The 17540-nt window shown below is 53.3% G+C and overlaps 9 protein-coding genes across 9 annotated transcripts; 3 read left to right on the plus strand and 6 right to left on the minus strand.

Moving 5' to 3' along the window:
• Positions 1–1005: 1005 nt before the first annotated feature.
• On the minus strand, positions 1006–3111 carry N0V89_002092 (uncharacterized protein; the record flags this gene model as incomplete). Its single annotated transcript, XM_056210902.1, has 8 exons — positions 1006–1400; positions 1448–1739; positions 1788–1882; positions 1929–2103; positions 2151–2323; positions 2377–2485; positions 2532–2816; positions 2866–3111. 8 exons carry the CDS (start codon positions 3109–3111, stop codon positions 1006–1008), a joined length of 1770 nt encoding a protein of 589 aa, XP_056074375.1.
• A 1471-nt stretch (positions 3112–4582) lies between these two features.
• Positions 4583–5681, plus strand: N0V89_002093 (uncharacterized protein; the record flags this gene model as incomplete). Its single annotated transcript, XM_056210903.1, has 3 exons — positions 4583–4729; positions 4778–5024; positions 5080–5681. 3 exons carry the CDS (start codon positions 4583–4585, stop codon positions 5679–5681), a joined length of 996 nt encoding a protein of 331 aa, XP_056074376.1.
• Positions 5682–6188: 507 nt separating this feature from the next.
• On the minus strand, positions 6189–6908 carry N0V89_002094 (uncharacterized protein; the record flags this gene model as incomplete). Its single annotated transcript, XM_056210904.1, has 1 exon — positions 6189–6908. The coding sequence occupies one exon, from the start codon at positions 6906–6908 to the stop codon at positions 6189–6191; it is 720 nt and encodes a 239-aa protein (XP_056074377.1).
• Positions 6909–7653: 745 nt separating this feature from the next.
• On the plus strand, positions 7654–8528 carry N0V89_002095 (uncharacterized protein; the record flags this gene model as incomplete). Its single annotated transcript, XM_056210905.1, has 2 exons — positions 7654–8014; positions 8065–8528. 2 exons carry the CDS (start codon positions 7654–7656, stop codon positions 8526–8528), a joined length of 825 nt encoding a protein of 274 aa, XP_056074378.1.
• A 120-nt stretch (positions 8529–8648) lies between these two features.
• N0V89_002096 (uncharacterized protein) lies at positions 8649–9689 on the minus strand (the record flags this gene model as incomplete). Its single annotated transcript, XM_056210906.1, has 2 exons — positions 8649–9506; positions 9558–9689. The coding sequence occupies 2 exons, from the start codon at positions 9687–9689 to the stop codon at positions 8649–8651; spliced, it is 990 nt and encodes a 329-aa protein (XP_056074379.1).
• Positions 9690–10046: 357 nt separating this feature from the next.
• On the minus strand, positions 10047–11993 carry N0V89_002097 (uncharacterized protein; the record flags this gene model as incomplete). The annotated part of the gene is made up of 3 exons (XM_056210907.1): positions 10047–11762; positions 11820–11874; positions 11911–11993. The coding sequence occupies 3 exons, from the start codon at positions 11991–11993 to the stop codon at positions 10047–10049; spliced, it is 1854 nt and encodes a 617-aa protein (XP_056074380.1).
• A 654-nt stretch (positions 11994–12647) lies between these two features.
• Positions 12648–14336, plus strand: N0V89_002098 (uncharacterized protein; the record flags this gene model as incomplete). The annotated part of the gene is made up of 1 exon (XM_056210908.1): positions 12648–14336. The coding sequence occupies one exon, from the start codon at positions 12648–12650 to the stop codon at positions 14334–14336; it is 1689 nt and encodes a 562-aa protein (XP_056074381.1).
• Positions 14337–14745: 409 nt separating this feature from the next.
• N0V89_002099 (uncharacterized protein) lies at positions 14746–16536 on the minus strand (the record flags this gene model as incomplete). The annotated part of the gene is made up of 2 exons (XM_056210909.1): positions 14746–16161; positions 16531–16536. 2 exons carry the CDS (start codon positions 16534–16536, stop codon positions 14746–14748), a joined length of 1422 nt encoding a protein of 473 aa, XP_056074382.1.
• A 68-nt stretch (positions 16537–16604) lies between these two features.
• On the minus strand, positions 16605–17493 carry N0V89_002100 (uncharacterized protein; the record flags this gene model as incomplete). Its single annotated transcript, XM_056210910.1, has 2 exons — positions 16605–17351; positions 17401–17493. 2 exons carry the CDS (start codon positions 17491–17493, stop codon positions 16605–16607), a joined length of 840 nt encoding a protein of 279 aa, XP_056074383.1.
• Between the last annotated feature and the right edge of the window lie 47 nt (positions 17494–17540).

A 17540-nucleotide genomic window follows, 5' to 3' on the forward strand; every position in this document is an offset into this window, starting at 1 on the left:
TAAGTGAACAAAGCTCTCCCAAGGCTTGAGGCTGCTTGATCTGACTGTAGTCGCAGAGCGCAACCTGTCAGAATCACGTTATTCGATTGAGATATGTTGAAAGAAGAAAGGCAAGAGGAGCGTGTGAAAACGTTGTACCGAGGCAAGTTTAACTTGCTGTTGGATAATGTGGGGCGTGCAGGACTAGCCTGTCTATATCCGGCTGGAGCAGGCTCTAGCATACGCATACGCATGCACAGTACGCATACACAGTATGCATGCACCTGGAGTCCTTGTAGTACTGAATTCAGACTAGACTAGACATTAAAAGAAAATCGAACAGAAAGAGAGCAATCATGCTGGTTGCAAGCGCCCATTTTGTGATGAGAACGTGGGGCAGTGACTTCAGCGGGGCGTGGGGGTCGATATCTTCAACTCTCCTTGCGATTTTCAGTAATTATCGTAACAGATGAAACATCAATGATAGTGACAAAAGTTTCTGACCTATGGTCTAATTTGGTGTCGTCCTAATTATCCTTCTTGCAAAGTTTTCCGACCTTTTTTACCTCCCGTGTTCTACATGCAGATGCTGTTGAGAAAGAATACTTTCATCCCATCAAAAGTAAAAGTTGAAGCTTGGTACAATCTGAAACTTTGATGCTAAAAGATTCCATTTCCATCGACTACGGTCGTCAACATACAGGCGACCGAAATTCACATTGTCCCGACAGCTCCCACGTGGTGCCGGCGACGGAGGTGACTTGCAGCAATATCAACGAGCCTAGGGAATTTAAGGGCAGCTCTTTAGCAAGGTTATTGGAAAGCGCGGACCTGTCACTATCGCGAGGCTAAAGCAATGTTGCTCATCATGTGTGGAGGAAGGGCCACATAGCTCTCGCCGACTGTATGTGCGCCATCACCAGGCATGATCTACAGCGGTGCGGTCATATACATTCTATGCAGAGAAGCGACTTTCTAATACAACTTTTCATGGGCACATATTCACTAAGAGGATCAAACGCAGCCTCAAGCTGCAGCCGCTTTCTCTTGACTCTCTACCGCCTTTCCAGCTCCCATGCCATGGAGACGCCTCTCGACCTTGTCCGTCAGATGCTTCTCGGGGTCCACAGTCAGCAGGCTGCCAATGATCGCGATACCTCCAAAGCCCAGCGAAGCGAGGTAGACGGTCTTGAAAGCCTGACTGTATGCGATAGGTACAGCCCCGGCGATGGCGGTAAGAATGGACGTGTTAACTCCAGGAGCCTCTGCGACAGTACCCGCTGCAACGGCTGCGAGCACTCCAGGAACATCAGAGGCAGGCAGGCCTGCAGCAGTCGCGGCACCGCCAACGACAGTAGGAATTGTGGTTGCCAGTCTGTTGGTCAAAATGGTAGAGTATACAGCGACGGCGACCGAACCACCTGAAATGGTCAGCAACGTACAAAGAGACAATATGAAGTGAACTGACCGGCGGCACGAATAGACGCAAGCATGCCTGATGATACGCCAATCTCCTCGGCCTTGCAGAAGAGCGGGGCTAGAGCCAAAGCAGCCAACTCAATGAAGCCGACGAAGAACGGACCAATAATGGTGAAAGCGATGCCTCGATTCAAAGTGCTTGGGGTCAATGAGGCGCACGAAGAAACAAACGCGACCATGCCGAAGGCAGAGAGTATGAGCCAGTATCGCGTCTTGCCGAAGACTTTGATCATTCCACCAGCAGCAATCTGTCCCAGTGCAGTTGCTGCGGACACGGTGCACTGAATATGATTAGCTTAAAAGGATACGAGTGATTCTTTTATACTTACAGACAACCAGCCAGCGTAATCAACATCAGTGGTATACATGACCGCGACCTGCTGGGGCCAAAGCAATACTGCAGAATAGTAGAACATCGAGGCAACTGGAGCTTGTCAGTGTCCGGCCGCCGAACAAACGATGATGCTTACCTGTAGCGCAAGCTACGAGTGATATGAAGCCTCGGTTTTTGAAGAACTTCATGGGCATCAAGGGATACTTGACATTCCCATAAGCCTCCCAGAAGCCAAAAGCAATGAGACAAGCAGCGCCGATGACGATCGCGCAAATGACTGCAGCCGACTTCCATGGGTAGATGCCTCCTCCCTACTCTCATTAGTTTCGAATGTTTCGACGAGGCGCACCAGACGTACCCAAGAGATACCCATGAGGAAGAGCACCAGTCCCGCGGTCCACAGAAACATCCCTGGGTAGTCAAGCTCCTTCATCTGCTGCTTCTTTGATTTATGTTCGTGCAGTAGATCGAAAGTAGGTGGGTGGTAGCAGAAGAAAAGGAGGATAATCGCCAGTCCAACAACGATGATGTCTGATGTGATGAGCTTCGGAGCCATTATCTCGGATTGATGGGTGACAACTTACTCAGATAGTATGTCCAGCGCCAGCCCAGAGACGGATTCTGGACGAAAGCTCTGGCAATCTTGGGACCGAAGGTGGCAATCGGGGCTGATGTCGCGAAGATGAACGACATCTACTATGGTCAGCTCGAAGCAACCTCGAACTTGAGAGCTACTTACGACAACGGGCCTATGTTTATTCTTCACCAATTCTCCAATAGCCACACCGAAACTCAGCTGGATGCATTCTCCCAATCCATACACCGCAGACGCGACGATCAGGGTGTCGACGTTCTTCGCACATGCACCAACGATAACTCCGATTAGACAGACGACATTACCGCCGATGAAGAACCAGCGACGGCCAAATAGATCGCTCAAACGTCCAGATACCAAGAACATTGTGCTCTCCGCCAGAGTTCTGGCGATGTTGGTCCATGCTAGATTCTTGCTAGGACCGATATCCTGATCACCAATCAGCATGCGGATAGTGTCGGAGAGAAGGGTGGCTTACCTCGTCGATAAAAGTGAGTACATTCGTCGGCAGGATGAGGAAAATGTATGCTGCTATCTGCCCAAGACATAGGCCCGCGACGGTTCCGATGAATGCTACGCTCAGGAAGTAATTGTCGGGCAGGTTGTCGCCTCGAGCGGCATCTTTGATAGAAAGCGCATCCGAGTCAGAATACGCGTACTCTTCCTCCACGACGTGGTCCTTCTGGGCCCGCTTCTCTTCTGACGATCTTCGCTCCATTGCCATTTGAGTTCGATAGAAAAGGCTGGGAATTTTGAAGAGGAAACGGGGGGTCTGAAGACCTGTGAGTACTCGCTACGACCGGGGACTGTGCGAAGTTGTCCGGGGTAGCCTACAGTGCCGGGACTCTTTACTGGCCCTATACGACGAGCAGGTTAGGGAGGAAGAGGAAGGCCGAGTCGCGCGTGAATCAGTTGTCTCGGCTCGTTCCTTCTATATGACAGGCGCCGGGAGATGCTTGCCAAAGGTGGCGCTCAGGCTGCGTCTTGGACCTTCCTCTTCCTAGCCGCCTACAGCGTTACGATAGGTCGTTACAGCGCGCGGGGTCCCCGCGTGGGAAAAAGATCGGATGGCAAGCTGCCGCTCGACTCACTTGGCCAAAGCGTTGGACAAGCCATTGCCGCCAGCCTCCGCGATTAGTTATTCGTGGAATGCGCGGGAGGCAAATTGTCGAATGTCGCGACATGTCTCCGCATGCTGGGTGCCTGTAACAACCGTACCGTCGGTATCTGCGCATGCTTCCTTCCCTCTTTGTTGGGTCGTGTAGACTCTAGACTGTCTTTTCGGACATGGCGCATATCCACTCGTACGAGTCTTGTCGTCGCAAACGTTTTAACTGCGCTTCATTTCCTCGACGATTCTCTACGCCGTTCCTCTACCGAAATGACTCATTGCGGTGCTAACGAAGACACATTCCGACTACACGATGTCAGCTCCGATCACACGGCATACACGGACGCCTAGTCTAAAACACAGTGACATCTGTCTTCGAGCCAGGCCAGCAGAATTGTTGACCCTCTCATGCAACGCTAGACATAGCTCGCATGGAAAAGTACAACCGAGCCCGCCCGTCTAGCGCATCAATACCCTGATCACCGCGACCCACATGCCGTCCCTCCGCGCTTCCTCCCACGGGGTCCTCAAACTGAGCCTAAACCCCATCAAGCCATCGCCAACTACCAATACACGCTCTCCAAAATCGCAACATCTGAACCTGCACGAATGCAGAGCAATGTCCGCAACCCGACCATGTCCTCCCCCAGAATCTACACATCTCCCTACCCACCCCCTCAGGTTCCTACGAATTTGTCCCTCTCGCAGCTGTTACAATTGTACAACCCCGACGACGTTGAGGGCGATAAGGTAATCTGCGAAGATGATTGGACGGGAGGGAAGATTACGTATGCTGCAATTAGAGAGGATAGTGCGAGGGGGGCGTATGGGTTGCGGAATGTAGCGGGAGTAGAGGAAGGAGACGTGGTCTGCATATGTGCGCCTAACTCGGTAATGAGGTTGTCGTAATCTGGGTTGAGGGGATGTGAAATGCTGATGAAACATAAGGTTGATGTTGTGAGGTTGATACACGCGGTGCTCTGGTGCGGAGGGACAGCCGTGTAAGAGATTCTACGCATGCACATATCAAGGTTACCCATTGACGGGATTCAGATTGGCGAATCCTCTAAGCACAGAGCACGAAATGGCACATTTTTTGGAAGTATCGCAGCCGAAAGTTTTGGTCGCAGATGGGACCACATGGTCTACCTTGTTCGGTGCAGCGAGGAGGCAGGGCCTGAGTGGACTGCGGTCTGTATCATTGCACGGCGCTCGGTCTCCGTTCGAGAACGTGCGTATAGGGGATTACGCAGGCCCTACAGCTGCTAATGCAACGAAGGATATCAGTGCCGAGGTGGTCTTCGACCAGAATACCTTCCTACCAGCACTCGACTTATCGCAAAGAGATAGCAGGGAATACACGGCTGTTGTGTGCTTTAGTTCCGGCACAAGTGGTAAAGCAAAGGGTGTCGAGCTATCGCACTACAACTTAGTAGCCTCTATGCTCAGCATTCGATCGACCGAGCCTCACTACTGGGATGCCAGTATTCGCGGTGTGTTCTTCGCGCCCTTGTGTCACATCTATGGTAATTCCGACCCTGTCCATCCATATCCAAACATATCACTCAAACCACAATCAAGGTCTCGTGACCGTCGTCCTGATGGGAACGTGGATGGGTCTCTACACTATGCTTCAGAAGAAATACACACTCCAATCCTATCTCGAATTATCTGCCCAAACCCAGTCAAACGCCCTCCGCATCCTCCCTACCATCGCCGTCCAAATTTCCAAACAAACCTCCTTCGACCTATCCCGATTGCAAAATGTAAAATACATCATGTGCTCCGGCGCCGTCCTACCTACGCCCACCATCCGGCATTTTCGAAAACACCTTCCCAATGCCCCGATCTTCCAGGGTTACGGCATGACAGAAACGAACATCACGATGTTAAAGCCCGAGTCCGCGCACCGCGTGGGGTCAGTCGGGAAACTTTTTGCAGGCATTGAAGCAAGAATTGTAGACGATGAGGGCAGCGACGTAGCAGAAGGGGCGCAGGGCGAAATGCTTGTGCGTGGGCCGAGTATATTCAGGCGTTACCTGCGGAATAAGGAGGCCACGAGAGAGACATTCGATGGCGAGTGGATGAGGACGGGAGACGTGGCAAGGGTGGATAAGGAAGGGTATTGGTGGCTTACTGAGAGGAAGAAGGAGCTGATCAAGTATAAAGGGTACGTTTCGTGATCGTGTCTGAGACGAGGCTAAGTTTGGGACAGAAACCAAGTGCCCCCGGCGGAGCTTGAAGCGCACCTCAACTCGCATCCGCAAGTTAGTGAAGGTGCGGTTTGCGCGCTCTGGGACGCTGATCAGGGGACTGAGGTACCTATTGCGTATGTTGTGCTCACTGCAGACGCGAAGGCTTCGAAGATGCATAGGAATGCAATTGTCGCGGACATACGGCAGCACGTAGATTCGAAGGTTGCAGCTTATAAGAAGCTTCGAGGAGGGGTTGTAATACTAGAGGAGATTCCCAAATCAGGGAATGGGAAGGTGCTGCGTCGGTTACTGCCAGCCCGGCTTGCACGAGAGAGAATAGGCAGACTGTAGGATCGAGAACATGAAGTGGGTCGGATAGATCAAGAGGATTCACGAAAATCTATGGGTGACCAAGATTCGCTTCCTAAGATGATCGCTTTGAATTGTTCAGCAAGTTACACATAGTGTACCCTGTTTGTGCACATATACTAATATTTACAGTCGACTACCTTTCCATATAGGTTTCCTCTTCTCACTAAAAGCTTTCAAGCCTTCCTTGATATTTTCGCCCTTCTGCAACTCGGCCCATTCTCTATCTAGGACGAGCTCCACAGCCCTCTCTACGGCCGCAGTCTCCCATCCCTGCCTCAGTCCCACCCGCGTGCATATAATCGCATCGGGGCTGTTCTCTGCGATCGCAGCCGCATACCGCACAGCCTCATCAACGACCTGTTCCTTCTTCACCACCTTGTTCACGATTCCCCAATCAAACGCTTTCTGCGCAGTGATTGGCTCTCCCATCAGCGCAAACTCCGTCGCCCTCTGCAAACCCACCGTCCGTATCAGTCGCGGCAACGCACCTCCTATAGGCGCAACGCCCCTCTTCACTTCGGGCAATCCAAATACCGCATCCTCACTCGCAACCACCAAGTCGCAGTTCACGACAAACTCGCAGCCGCCACCCATGGCCAGCCCATTTACCGCCGCTATCACAGGCTTCTTGCCCAATCGCCTACTCAGAGGTATGAAAGCGGGTTTGTTCCCCATGCGCTTGCTCGGGTCTGCATCGTCGGACATGCTGCCGTTCCACTCTTTGAGGTCTGCACCGGCGGAGAAGGCGCGGCCTGTGCCGGTGATGACGGCGACGCTGAGGTTGGGCTCGTCGTCTAGCCACTGCCAAACCGAGTGCATTTCCCATTGGCCGGTGGTGGACATGGCATTTAGAGATTCGGGGCGGTCCATCCGGATGAGCAGGACGCGAGGGGCCGGAAAAGAGAGTCTAAGAAAGGAGGGCGTCGGTGGCGGTGGAGTGGTTGTTGGGTGTGACATCTTGGATGGTTTACAAAAGCGTAGAGGCGTAAATGTGAGGCACAGGTCTAGAAAGTGTTATTGCGTTTGCGCGGGTCGGAATCGCAATTCGAATCTCTGCGGTCGTGGAGGGGAGTGCGGCGAGTCAGGAAGCTATCTTTCGCCGAGGCATGGAGAGCTGTTTGAATCGTTCAACCCGTGAATCATTAGATCGCTCTGCAGTCCTTCCGCTCCTCGCAACGAAAGTTCGAGACCTCGCAATGAGTTGATTCCGCACGGGTGACAGAGTCCGACGTTGTCGCTAAGATTCCCCATGGGGGCCGGATGTCTCAGCTTGATGAGGGGGCTGCTAGTGAATCATTAGCGTTGTTCGGGTGCGGATGCAGGGCCGAAGTGGAAATCATGTCTCAATGAATCACTGGTGGGGGTGTTGCACCTCGGTGTGGGGCCTGACGCGGGTAACTTTTTGGAACGCGTCGAGCTTCTGTCGCCGTGGTCTTTGGAGGCTGAAGAACTGTTGATTTTCAATTAGGCCATTCGACATCTTCTGGCGACTCTTTTCACGACACTCGAGGTCGCTGCTTTCTCTGTGCATCCCCTCCTGCATCTACCCCAAAGCGCCAACATGACAACTCCACGCACAAAGAATCCCATGCCCGACTGGATAGAGTCACCGCATCCGCATATCCAGCATTCCTTGATCACATTCCCAGCAAAACACATTCTCCAAGTCACCATCAACCGCCCAGAAGCCCGCAATTGCCTCCCAGTAGAGGGCACTATCGAGCTCGGCGCACTGTGGAAATGGTACGATGCAGAGCCCGAGTTACGGGTAGCTGTCTTTACAGGCGCAGGCGACAAGGCATTCTGCGCGGGCATGGACTTGAAGCAGAGATTCGACATCCTAGATACAGGTGATATCGCGCATGACTATCCGCCGGGGCAATTTGCTGGAATGAGCAACCGCGCGGGAAAGAAGCCCATTATCGTTGCGTGTAATGGGCATGCACATGGTATGACTCTTTTTTGAGATGCAGAGCATTGGCTGACATGATGCGACCAGGCGGAGGCTTTGAAGCCATCCTGAACGCAGACGTAATATTCGCTTCGCCAAACGCTACCTTTGCCCTTCCCGAGGTCCTACGCGGTGTCTCAGCACTTGCTGGTGCTCTGCCACGCGCCTTCCTTCTCTTCGGTAACCACCGCGCCATGGACCTCATCCTCACCGGCCGCCGGCTCTCTGTGGAGGAGGCGCATGCTTGGGGTCTAGTCAAAGAAATTGTGCCGCAAGAACAACTGTTAGAGAAGACAATAGAGTACGCAAAGCTTATCGCGAGCTTAAGTCCTGATAGCGTTATTATCTCCAGGATGGCGGCAAGGGAGGCATGGGAGACGGGCGTTAGTCGCGCGACGATGAGAGGGCAGGAGTTGTGGGCGGAGAACATGCTGAGGAGCGAGAATGCGAGAGAAGGACTGCAGGCATATAAGGAGAAGAGAGAACCGAGGTGGAAGAGAAGTCATCTGTGAACATTGAACAAAATCTATCATGCATTTAGCGACTAGATTTCTCCGGAATAGCTTCACCAATGTGAGAGTTTAGATCGATAGTTGTGCATTGTCAAAGTGAACTTCTTGCACGGCGTGTATCTACAATTTACTCTGCAACCCCTTCTTCCACAACTCCACAAATCCATTGCTCAGCACTACCCTTCCATCTTCCTGCACAACTGTCTGGAAGATAACCTCCTCCAAAAATTTCCCATCCACCGTCTTCTCATCAACCTTCCACATCCTCGTCTCCAATGTATCCCCGGGATATACAACCTTCGCAAACCTTGCTTTAACACTCTTCAACCTCCCCGCCTCTCTCCCACCCAGCTCTCTCAGCACCCCGTGAGCAGCAATGTTCCACGTGCCCAAGCCTTGCAGAAAGGCGCCCTTGAACCCTCCCTGCTGCGCAAATTCATCATCCGCATGTATAGGGTTATAGTCTCCACACAGCCGGTACAGCAGCGTTGTTTCCTGAGTCGTCTGAAAAACATGCACGGCATCTGGCCTCCTATCTGGCGGCGTATAATTCACAGTCTTTGGCCCTGGCGGGCCCCCGTATCCTCCTTGCCCAATTCCAAACGCTTTGCTCGTCATCTTCGCAAACACCTTCCCGCTCTTCCGGTCAACCATGCTCTGCACCATTTCTTGAATCATATTCCCGCCCTTGTCGTACACGCCCACGATCTCAGGACTGATTTCTAGGTCAAGATTTTCGCTCGACACGGGTATAGGTTGCAGGATCTCGATGCCGCGCTCGCCGTCAACCGAGCGTTGCGGGTCGAAAGCCGGCACGCCGGGAACATCGGTCACGAGCGCGCGGGCGAAAAAGTCGTAGACATCTTGGTCTGTTTGTTTGAAAGGAAGGTTTATAGGGAAGGTGGGGAAGCAGGAGAAGTTGGGGTGGAGTTCGTAGAGGAAGTGAAGCTCGTCTTTTGTACAGCCTATTGCATTGGCCTGCGGTATGTTACTATCGATCTATTGCGTGAAATTGCACCTAAAGCTTACAAAGAGAAGCACATCCCGCCGTAAATAGCTTGCTTTTACAGTTGGAAGCTTGAAGTCGATTGCTTTTGTGAAATCGACGTTGTCGTAACGGCCATCTGGTCTTTTTATGGGCTTATCTTTCTCGGCCACCATGTTGGCGACAATCGTGGATCAGTGTGGAAATGGTGAATCGATTAATTTGGTTTTTCGTGTAACGGTAGAGCCGGGATGTTTTAAGATATTCTAGAGCTACATGGCGAACAAGGATCATGCGGCGTGACACACGCTAGCGTCCAGACGTGGGTTGTCTGATGTGGAGGAGTTCGGTTCGGGGCAGAACATCCGACTAGCTCGGCTGTTGCTGATCATGACCACGTGACTTTGAGGACATGTCTCATTGCAGAAGTTAATGAGATTAAGGAAGACATGAGCGACGATTATCAAGATCATTCATGTGATGCTGATGTTGCAGGTGAATGCGGGCGGACTCTCAAGATTTCGAGTCTCCCGCTACAACTTCCCCTTCATCGTAACCCGCCGTGTCTCCTCCGCCTCCAACATTTCCACCGGAACGTCCACATGCCTCGCCCTGAAAAATTCCCCGACACTCTTGCCAAACCCATCAAGCACACTGCTACTACTTACTCCCTCCTGTAGCAAGCCCTTGATGACAAAATGTACCGCCATTAGCCCTTGAAACTCACACCTCTCGACGCTGTATCTGTCTTTCCAATCATCTCCCAGCAGCTCAACGCACTTGTTCCTCGTTAGGAAACTCCTAAGCCACGGCCATGCCGCACGTTCTCTGACCCAAAACCCTACATTCGCATTTCCACCCTTGTCACCCGAGCGCGCGAAAACAAGATCTCCTAACGGTCTCCGCGCCGTAGGTCCAAACGAGACCAGAGAATCTGGAGCTTCAGGATCGTAGCTCAGTTGCTCAGCAACCTTCTCAGCACACTCCTCCTTCGTCTTACGTGGCACGTTGATTACCCTCCCATCTACAAAATTTGCCTTCATCTGCACGCCCACGCTCGGAACCAGACTGGGGAAATACCGCACATACGGCTTCGGCTCCATAGTCCTCCAATCCATAGCCAGATGCAGTCCGCAATACCCTTGCATCCCATTGTAGAAGATTGCCCGCTTGAACTTGAGCATTGCATCTTTGTCCTCGCTCTGCACGAACATGCGTAGCGTCACTGTACATTCTTGCTGGGACTTTGGATTGTCAGGGCTGCTTCCATAAACCTCCATACTGAATGTTGAGAAGTCTGAAGGATCAATCTCGCGCATGACCTGCTCCTTCATCAGAGCGAGTTTCTCACGAGTGTCCAGGCCCGCAGCATAGCCGCACACTTCGGCTTGCCAGCCGCCAAGGAGACATATCGCCAATTTGGATGTGGGAGGTGGTGCTGTGCCTACTATACCGGTGAGACGGACGCGGTCCTTGCCTATCTGTTCGAGCTGTGCGCCGTCGATGCGTGCTGTGACGTCCGGATTGAGGTAAAACGGGCCCTGAATCTCATACAAGAGCTGCGCCTTGCATGTATCTACCGTAACCGCACCATTCGTGTGTTCCGGCTTCGTGATCACACACGTTCCATCATTGGCGATTTCCGCAATCGGGTACCCAACATGATGCAACTGCTCGATTTCCTTCCAACCACAGAAGTTACCTCCAGTGACATACGCGCCGCACTCGATGATATGCCCTGCGAGCAAACTCCCCGCCAATTGCTGGTAATCTGTGCTCTTCCACCCGTGCCACCATGCCGCCAACCCCATCACAGGCGATGCATCCGTACACCGCCCGCAAATGATTATCTGCGCCCCGGCTTCCAGCGCAGCAATCACGCCCGTCATACCTGTGTACACGTTTGCTGCCAGGACCTTATGTCTAAGGTCCCCCAGCTCGAGACTCCTCTGATCCAGATGCATCAGCTTACCCAGCTTTCCTTCTTTGACAAGTCCTGTGACATCGTCGCCATCGACCCAAGCCACCGTCACCCCCTCAATCCCCAAACTCTTAAAGTATTGATCAGTCTTCTGCGCCAGACCCTCGGGATTCAACGCCCCGCCATCGTGTACAACTCTAATATTTTTGCGCGCGAGTAACTTGGCTGCTGCGCCGTCTTGCCAGGCGATTTGCTCGAGAAAATTGGGCTCATAGCCTAGGTCGGGGCGCGTGGTAAGCTCGATGGCTTTCCAAGCGATGTTGAATTCCTGATTATGAGATCAATTGGTGGTGTCTTGGAGTAAGTTCGGGGGCAAGTGGCTTACGGCAAGGTAATCTGCTGTTATGGCGTCCACATCGCCGTCGCGAGCGAGACGATAGCTGTTATGGTTAGTCCGAGTAGTTCGTCCTACTCACAACTTGGTAACGTACACCTGATCAATTCCATCACCAATCGCCCCCGAAGCATTCCCGATCCGGATGGGCCTTGTCGAAGGCATGTTCAGCGTGGGTAAGGATCGGAAGTGAGGAGTAGATATCGACCAATCTGTGGTACGTTCGAGATCACTCAAACTCAATCGTTAATATGTCCTTTGGATAGCCAACTCCTTATGCGCCAACTACCGAGACCTCTAGAAGTATCTCGTTGATGGCGTGAATGTGCGTGACGCTCAACGGGCTCTTTCTTGATTCCAATATCTATCTGTTGTCTCTCCAGAACGTGTCCTTACACCTCCCTCTTCACAAGTCACCGCCTACGCCGCCTACGCCGCACAATCCACGTGTTCCCCGCTCGCACCCTCGGCTTGAGCGGGTGGCGGTTCCCACCTACTCTGAATCATTAGCCTCGCCCTAGCCAGAGCTCGCTAGAGCCTGGGGAACCTTGAAGCTCCGGGCCGCAAGCGGGGTCGCAAACATGGAGCTTCACGAATGCTTGCACAACTGTCCTCAGTTTTATTGATGTGTGCGGAAAAGCATCCCAGAGCAGCTCGAATCCTTCCGGAGCCATCGGGTTGCTGGGGACTGCAGGTCGCCATGAGTCAGGCCATGCTGCGTGCCTGAGCACCTTAGGTAAGAGCTCCTAAGATTGTTGTTGATCGAGCGTTCGCATCGATGTCCATGGATCGTCTGGAGTCGTTCTTTCCTCTCTCAAAATGAAGACATACACATCTCCGACTCAGGTCGACATCCCTACGACCCTCTCCCTTACACAACTCCTCCACACAACAACCACACCGCCGCTACCACCCTCGCATCTTGTAACCACAGACTCGCTCACCCACCGCTCGCTCACCCTGCACGAACTGCGTACGAATGCTGGACGAATCGCCAATGGACTATCGAAGACCTTCAAGCCGCGAGATCAAGCACACTGGGCGGTAATCCTACCCAATTCCTGCGACTATGTGGAGATTGTACATGCAGTACTCTGGACAGGCGGTGTAGTCTGCCCAATCAACCACGCGATCGTCGCTGCGGAGATCGCGCACGGATTGACGGTTACGAGGCCTGATTTCGCGGTCGTGTACGGGCCCGTGGTGCCAAAAGTAGAGGAAGCTATTGCGATTGCATCGAAAGACCTTCTAGAACAAGGTGTAGCCTGGAAAGCGCCGACGATAATTTCAATCGTCGAGCGCGCAGCTTCGAGATCCTACAAGCACATCCCAGATGACTTCGCCTCGTTTAGAGGGGCGCTGGAGATCCCGCAATTCGCAGATACTCGACAGCGCCTTGCAACCATCCACCTTTCCTCCGGCACGACCGGAAAACCTAAAGGCGTAGAACTCACACACCACAACTTCGTCTCCAACGTAAAGCAACTCGAAGCTCACGATGCTCCGCAGTTCCACCGCGGCTCCCGCATAGTCGCCTTCACACCTTTCGCACACATCGGAAACACAACCTTCCCGCTTTTCTTCGGTCCCTACATGGGCATCCACCACCATGCCATGCCAGCCTTCTCCCTTGAACCCTTCGCACAGCTCGTCGACTCAGTTAAACCTACAATCTTCCAGGGCGTGCCAAGCGTGGTGCTCAGTTTCGCAAACACCGACATAACAGAGCGGTACGACTTTTCCAAAGCCGAGAAAATCGACTGTGGCGGTCCGCCCTTCAAGAAAGACATGTTCGACCGCCTCATGTCCAAAGCGCCGTGGAGGATAAACCAAGTTTACGGCATGACCGAAGGCGCAGGCTACATCGCCTACCAACGCAAGCACGATGTCCAGCCCGACAACGTCGTGGGGCCGCTCCTCCCGAACATCGAAATCGCACTGCGAGTCAACGACGGACGGGACGACGCGCCCGAGGGCGGGCCAGGAGAGATGTGGCTCAGAGGCCCAAACATCACGCGCGGCTACGCGTTCAATGCTGAGGCTAACCGCGATGCGTTTCCCGTCGAGGGCTGGTATAACACCGGTGACGTTTGTACTGTATCCCCCTCGGGCGTCATCGCGGTCGTGGGCCGCACGAAAGAACTCATCAAATACAAGGGCTTCCAAGTTAGTCCCGCGGAGCTTGAAATGCACTTGAACTCGCACCGGCACGTCGCAGAGGGAGGTGTCGGGCCGGTGTTCGACGAAAGCCAGCTGACAGAATTGCCGACGGCGTATGTTGTGTTGAAAGCGTACCTGGTGGGCGAAAAGGAGCGGAAGACGGCGCTTGTGCAGATCCAGACGGAGGTCGATGAGAAGGTGAGCGGGTACAAAAAGTTGAGAGGGGGTGTTTGGGAGGTGGTGAGGTTGCCAAGGAATCCGACGGGAAAGATCGTAAGGAAAGAGTTGAAGGGGTTGAGGAGTGGATTGACATCGTTGGAGCGGGAGGACCGCAGGGTGAAATTATAGCGGAAATCATATCAGGCAGTACCATTGTCATACTTGTCGTCTGATGGCTAACTAGCCTTTTATGACTTCTTCAGGCCATCGTTGCACGCATTGCAGTCATTTCGAAGGAATGCCAGACCAACAAGTGTAGCCGTGTATTTGTACAGGTGCCATATAGGTAGTTGAAAGGTATCTCCCGAATCGCTCGAATGAAGGTAGTGCGGCGTGCCTCTTCTGACACATAGACGCCTCAGACCCCTCCGCAATATCGCACTTGAAAACCTCAAAACTCCAGTCTACGCATGCAACGTTTGCCGCCTTGGGTATATAACGGTGCGAATCTCAAAGCCAAGCCAGCCGCCGGGTATCAAACGCCTCCCATGCTATAAGGTAACAGATCTCGTTCGCTCGTGGTATCGCCTCGGTCCGATCAGCGAGGGTTCGCGTGTGGGAAGTGTGCGCCGTGGCACTTCTTCGTATGTTTCGTCTTGAACGACTGGATGCGGCTCGTCATCCATCCGGACGTGTACTTTGCGGCGCCGCTGGCGGGTTGTTCGTGACCCAATCGTATGCTACGCGACAGGCGACACGTCTCCCCGAAGTGCTCGTACTGCATGCATTTGTGGACGCGGGAGCAGGCTGCACGGCAGGACTCCCAGGATTTGCCCGCTGTCTTCTTGCCCTTATAAGTAATGTCTTCAGATAAGTTCGTCCAGTCATCCCTTCGCTCCTGAAGCCCGGGCTCGATGTGCGTAAATAGCTCCTCGAAAGTAAGCGGTTTCGAGCGTTGAGCGCGATTCGCCTCCCAGTGCTCCAGGCTCGCGAACTCGTCTGGCTGGACGTGGTGCAGCGTGAGTATGGCCTCGCACCATTGTTCCCAGGTGAAACATATCGAAGAGGGACTTTCGCCGTTGAACATGGGCCAGTACCCCTTGACAGAGATGCCGCTCTCCTTGAGCACCTTCGCCAGCACCTCGTCACCGCAGCATTCCTTGCGAACGTCCTTCCCGAAAAGATGTGTCCCCGGAGAACGATGGTTTTCAGCGAACATTCTCCCGCGGGCCATGAGCTTGTTGAATGCCCCTCGTGAAAGAACAAAGCCGCTTCCGCCGTGCGCGAAGACGGGCTTCTTGGGAGGCCAGACCGGCGAGCCGAAATAGTGTGGCGTCTTTGGGTCGAACGACGCAAGGAAGCGCTGCATGTTGTCCCAATTGACGTACGTATCCAGTTCCAAGAACAAGAACCAGTTCGATTTTGGGCGCCGCGCATCCGCGAGCTCAATCATAGGCAGGAACTTGTACTTGTCCAATCGCCAGCCCTCGGTCGTCTTCTCCTCCAGCACAACCGCATGCTGAATCTTGTCGTAGATGTCGAAGTCGGGGTTGTTGTACTTGTACTCAGGGCGCAGGTTCGCGAGCGTGTCAACGATGTCGAAGCCGCCGTATTCGGCCTTCCGATCCGAGAACAAAAGCACGTTCTGGGTGCAGCGGCTGAGGCGCGAGAGGTACGAGGGCAGCTGAGTGGCCACCTGGCCCGCCCCGAGCTTCAAGACAATTGTTACATCGTCGAGCGCGCCGGCCCTAAAGGGCGCGCATTCCTCTCCGTACTGGACGTCTGGCGCATTGGGGCGGGAGCGCACGGCATTGGCACTGGGGCGCTCTGGGAGGATGTCGAATCCGCGCTGGCCGAAGAGCAGACGTGTGACGAAGGAGATGAGAAACAAAGTGAGGAGGAGGATGGCTGCGCACAACAGGCGCGTCGGCGATAATCGCATCGTAGCTGGGTGCCGCACGCGCTGCTGCGGGATGGGGTTGCTTGCCGCCGCATACACAAGCTGGATGGGGAGCTAGCCGTTTCCGGGTGCTTGACGCATGCAACTTGGACAGATTACCCCAATCCCTTTGCGATATTTCTTCCGTAGACGATTGGCGCGAGATTCTATGGAAGAAAGCTGCATGATGTATATTTTAGAGGTATGGTGAGGTTGACGACGTCATTGCTTGGCCAGGATTTTACTATCCGCTCTTTCCTGTAGTGACTATTCCGCGCATCATCATCGGATGTTTCGACCTTGTTCTTACGCAAGTATGATAGTCGGCCATACCTGTCAGGTAAAGACTGAAGGCCTATGGTAGCTTCAGTCACTCTACTCTGGGATACGCGCTTGAACAAAAGTTCATGGCCTCGGCCGCTAAGGGGTTACCAGGCGACCGACGTCCATCTTGAGATGAAAGCCTGCAAAGAAGAAGGTCCATCTATATAGCGATTGCATACCGAATTAGCACCATCTCATCGCGTAATCCCCACCCATCCAGCACGACCAACAAACCCCTCCACACCTTCATCACGCTCCACCTCCCTCGCCAATCGCCCCGTGACAACACTGCTCTCAACCTCCCTCCCCAAGATAAAGAACGGGTCAAATCCCTCCCCTTTTGCGTTTCCCCTCCTCACCCACGTCTCCGCAGCTCTCTCTTGCACGAACCCACTCGACAATCGATCCAACAGGATGAACCAGGCTCGTTGATGCACAGAGCCAATTGTGTTAGTCGAGCCGGGATACGCATTGTTGAGGCGTGTTTGGGCGTCTTCGTCGGAATCTGTGTCGATGTCCTGGGCATCTTCTGGTGGAGGGTCTGCTTCCCTGTCGTCATCCTCTGGTTCAGAATCGGTAGACTTAGGCGCACCGGCGGATTTGGGTTTCCGTCGGCTTTTCCTCCGCGCGGGCCGGGATTTCGAGACGTCGTTGGCGAAGGGGAGGCGCAGTGTTATGGTGTAGTTCTTGGGGAGTTTAAACCCGTTAAGACGCAAGCGGATGTAGCGGGATTTGAAAGCGTCGATGAGCTTTTCGTTCTCTGGTTTTGCTTCAAGTGTTGCTTGAACGAAGGCCTCGAGGTCTGTATCTGAACCATCGTCCGTGGTCTGTGGTGATGGAGGCCTCCTTGATGATTTCTTGCGAGGAAGGACCGTGTATGTGCCGGTGTCCCAGATGAGGAGAGAACCTGTTCTTGCGGATGCTGATTCTATGAGGTGGTTCTGCGCTCTTGTCAGTAACCTTTGCGAGACCAGAACATGGAAAACCTACCCAGAGATTATGTACTCTCGTTTCAATCGCGATTCTCCCTAAGCTTTGAGAATTTGGGTTTCCAGGTAATCCCTTCGGCACAGCAAAGGACATGCTACTAGATTTCGAGAATTGCAAGCGAAGATCATCTGAATGCCTTC

Source organism: Didymosphaeria variabile (assembly GCF_027946475.1).
Source record: "Didymosphaeria variabile strain IMI 356815 chromosome Unknown scaffold_2, whole genome shotgun sequence".
Taxonomy (NCBI): domain Eukaryota; kingdom Fungi; phylum Ascomycota; class Dothideomycetes; order Pleosporales; family Didymosphaeriaceae; genus Didymosphaeria; species Didymosphaeria variabile.